The sequence below is a fragment of the Buceros rhinoceros genome, unplaced genomic scaffold (assembly GCF_000710305.1).
Source record: "Buceros rhinoceros silvestris isolate BGI_N320 unplaced genomic scaffold, ASM71030v1 scaffold7143, whole genome shotgun sequence".
Lineage (NCBI taxonomy): Eukaryota > Metazoa > Chordata > Aves > Bucerotiformes > Bucerotidae > Buceros > Buceros rhinoceros.
In genome coordinates, this window is record NW_010404186.1 from 57,849 (window position 1) to 60,811 (window position 2,963).

At 43.2% G+C, this 2,963-nt stretch overlaps 1 protein-coding gene across 1 annotated transcript in view; it reads right to left on the minus strand.

Annotated features, from left to right (window-relative positions):
- Positions 1-2,963, minus strand: part of SPTBN5 (spectrin, beta, non-erythrocytic 5) — a 58,290-nt gene that overhangs the window by 7,629 nt on the left and 47,698 nt on the right. Inside the window, exons 28-30 of the mRNA XM_010133275.1 lie at positions 1,996-2,185; positions 929-1,105; positions 5-95 (exon numbers count right to left, since the gene is read on the minus strand). Of these exons, the coding sequence (XP_010131577.1) occupies positions 5-95; positions 929-1,105; positions 1,996-2,185 (458 nt within the window). The remainder of the gene's footprint in view (positions 1-4; positions 96-928; positions 1,106-1,995; positions 2,186-2,963) is intronic.

Here is a 2,963-nt window from a genome sequence, read left to right on the forward strand (position 1 = left end):
CTGCTGAGCTGAGCAAATTTGTCCTCCTGAGCTGCAAGCATCTTCTCAAAATCATGGTGTTTCTTCAGTAATTCCTCTACTTCAGACACAGAATCCTGAATAGAAAAATTATCAGATATGGTAGTTCAAAATTGAGTCCATCAGAAGAGATTATGCCTAAGGTTTTCAGTTTTACCTATTTAGCCAATTGATGATTCTGAAATTCTTGTAATTAAATGTCTAAACCCTTGGTAATATGTGAAAAATCTTAATGTACTATGTACACTTAAAAAAAAAAGTCTGTAGCTTATAGTCTGTCTGCCGTACATGATAAAAAGCGCTCAGATAACAACTTTCTTTTCTTCTGCAAAGCCGCGATGGTACCATGGCTTCCAGCTGTAAGTTTACATACAGATGAAGTACTCGGATTCCAGTTTGTGCTAGACACAGCCGATACCTGGGTTTCTGACTTTGTTTCCCGTTTTATAAACCTTCATCAGCCAGTCAACAAGGAAAAGACCCCAGACTATGGATGCTGGATGTTTAAATAGAAATTTATGAGCTAGCTATCTAGCCATCTGTGCAAAACATTCTACTGTCCAAATCAAGGTGAGGAAAAACCCTTTTTCCTTTAGAAACAGGCTCTCAGCATGACAGGGAAGGTTGAACCCTCTGCAAGTTATCTTATTCTGTGGAAAAATAGTCTGGAATTCTCCTCAGTCTTCTACCATCCCCTGGAGGATGGCTCCTCCTGGAGCCCATCACTGTGTAAAACGCAGCAACTGTCCTGGGTGCTCTTCTCTGGGAGCACAGAGCTCCTGCCCTTTGTGATGTCAAGGATGCATTACTATTTAAATTGTGATTATCTTCCGGCTGGAGCCAATACACGCCCCTAGCGCTCTGTATATGCTAAGAGGCATTTCAACAGCATTGTGCTGTCATCACTCACCCCATAGCTGGGATCTGAAAGGAAGCTCTCCTTGGCAGCCAGCCATGCTTCTGCTTGTTCCAGCTCTCTGCGGAGCAATTGAATCTCCCAGTTTTCTTCATATAGCTCTTTCCTCATGTCCCAGCTCTCCTTTACCTTCTTCATCAGCTCTGACAACTCTAATAATCTTTTGTCAATCTAGAAAAATAATATTTGCAATGCGAAGAGGTGAAAAATCCAATCAGACTTTCATGTGACAGCCAACTCGTGGGTAATCTGCCCTCGTGGTCCAGAATAAGACCTCTGGGTAACTTTGTGGTGTTAATGTAGTTTCGAAAGGATGTCCAAGTCCTCATTTTTCTTACTTGAATTCATTTAGCCTGAACGTTGTATAGCTATATATTATAATTGTATGCTTACTCCACATACTGTATGATCAATATTCTGCTATGTGCTTTCCCAGGATGAAACTTGATACCCAGGCAATTTGTATTATAGACCTAGTGAGAAAAAGAAACTTCAGCAAATACATCCATTTATGGCTAGGCAACAATGGAGAACCTTGAACTGTGGGAAATGCTCTGATTTTTTCTACAAAAGATGTAATGTAATATTGCATAAGTTCTTGATGTTTTTGATAGCGTGATCTCTAGATCTACAGACTATATCAAGAGAAGCTTGGGATCTCTGCAAAGGTCAAAGTCTAAAGGTACGTAAAGAGGCTCACAGAAATTTTAACATTCTTGTCTCTCTGGCCTTACAGCATTTCTGAAGAATTATGTATCTTCAGGTGTACTCAGGGACATCACTCCATTCTATAGCTTATTGCATTCTAATATTTTCCTTCCTGCCACATAGCCATAATCAATCCAGTGACTATTCTTTTATGGTCCGCTTCAAAAGCAGGTGTTAGAGGACTGAGAACTTTGAAAGGCGTTTTCTTTTTCTCACGTCACATGAAGTCTGCAGCTTTTAATAGTAGAGAACCTGACTGTCCTGTTTAGTTCTGTTTTGAAACTGCAAATCCTGCCTGTTTAACGTCTTCTTTGTTCACTCTTGTTTGCGAATTATTTAACTCATCAACACACCTCCACAGACATGAAATGTCCATTCTTCATCAGGTCACCTCCTGCCCGCTGCATTTCTTCATATTTTAGCCACTGCTTCTCTATCTCACGCTTGTATTCCTTGTGACGCTTGATAAGCAGTTCAGCTCCCAGGACATCGTTTGCCAGTTCCTCAGATATCACTAGTGCATGCATCTCATTGGCCCAACCCCTACAGAAAAGTCACAGGGTAAAGAGGGAAGGAATATAAGTCTTTTGGATATTCAGGAATGCAGACATCCCATGGCTGTGGATACATGTATACAGACTTTAATTTGCTCATGAAAGATATCATGAAAGGCAGGTCCTGCTTGACTAACCTGATCTCCTTCTGTGACAAGGTGACACACTTAGTGGATGATGGAAGGCCTGTGGACGTTGTCTACCTAGACTATAGCAAAGTGTTTGACACCGTTTCCCACAGCATTCCCCTGGAGAAACTGGCTGCTCATGGCTTGGATGAGTGTCCTCTCTGCTGGGTGTAAAACTGGCTGGATGGCCGGGCCCAGAGAGTGCTGGTGAATGGAGTTAAATGCAGTTGGTGGCTGGTCACCAGTGGTGTTCCCCAGGGCTCAGTGTTGGGACCTGTTCTCTTTAACATCTTTATCAATGATCTGGATGAGGAGATCGAGTGCACTCTCAGTAAGTTTGAGGATGACACCAAGTTAGGTGGGAGAGTTGATCTGCTTGAAGGAGGATCTACAGAGGGATCTGGTCAGGCTGGATCAATGGGCCGAGGACAATGGTATGAGGTTCAATAAGGTCTAGTACTGGGTCCTGCACTTGAGTCACAACAACCATCTGTAATGCTACAGGCTTGGGGAGGAGTGGCTGGAAAGCTGCCCAGCAGAAAAGGACCTGGGGGTGCTGTTCCACAGCCGGCTGAACATGAGCCAGCAGTGTGCCCAGGTGGCCAAGAAAGCCAATGGCATCCTGGGTCGTATCAGCCA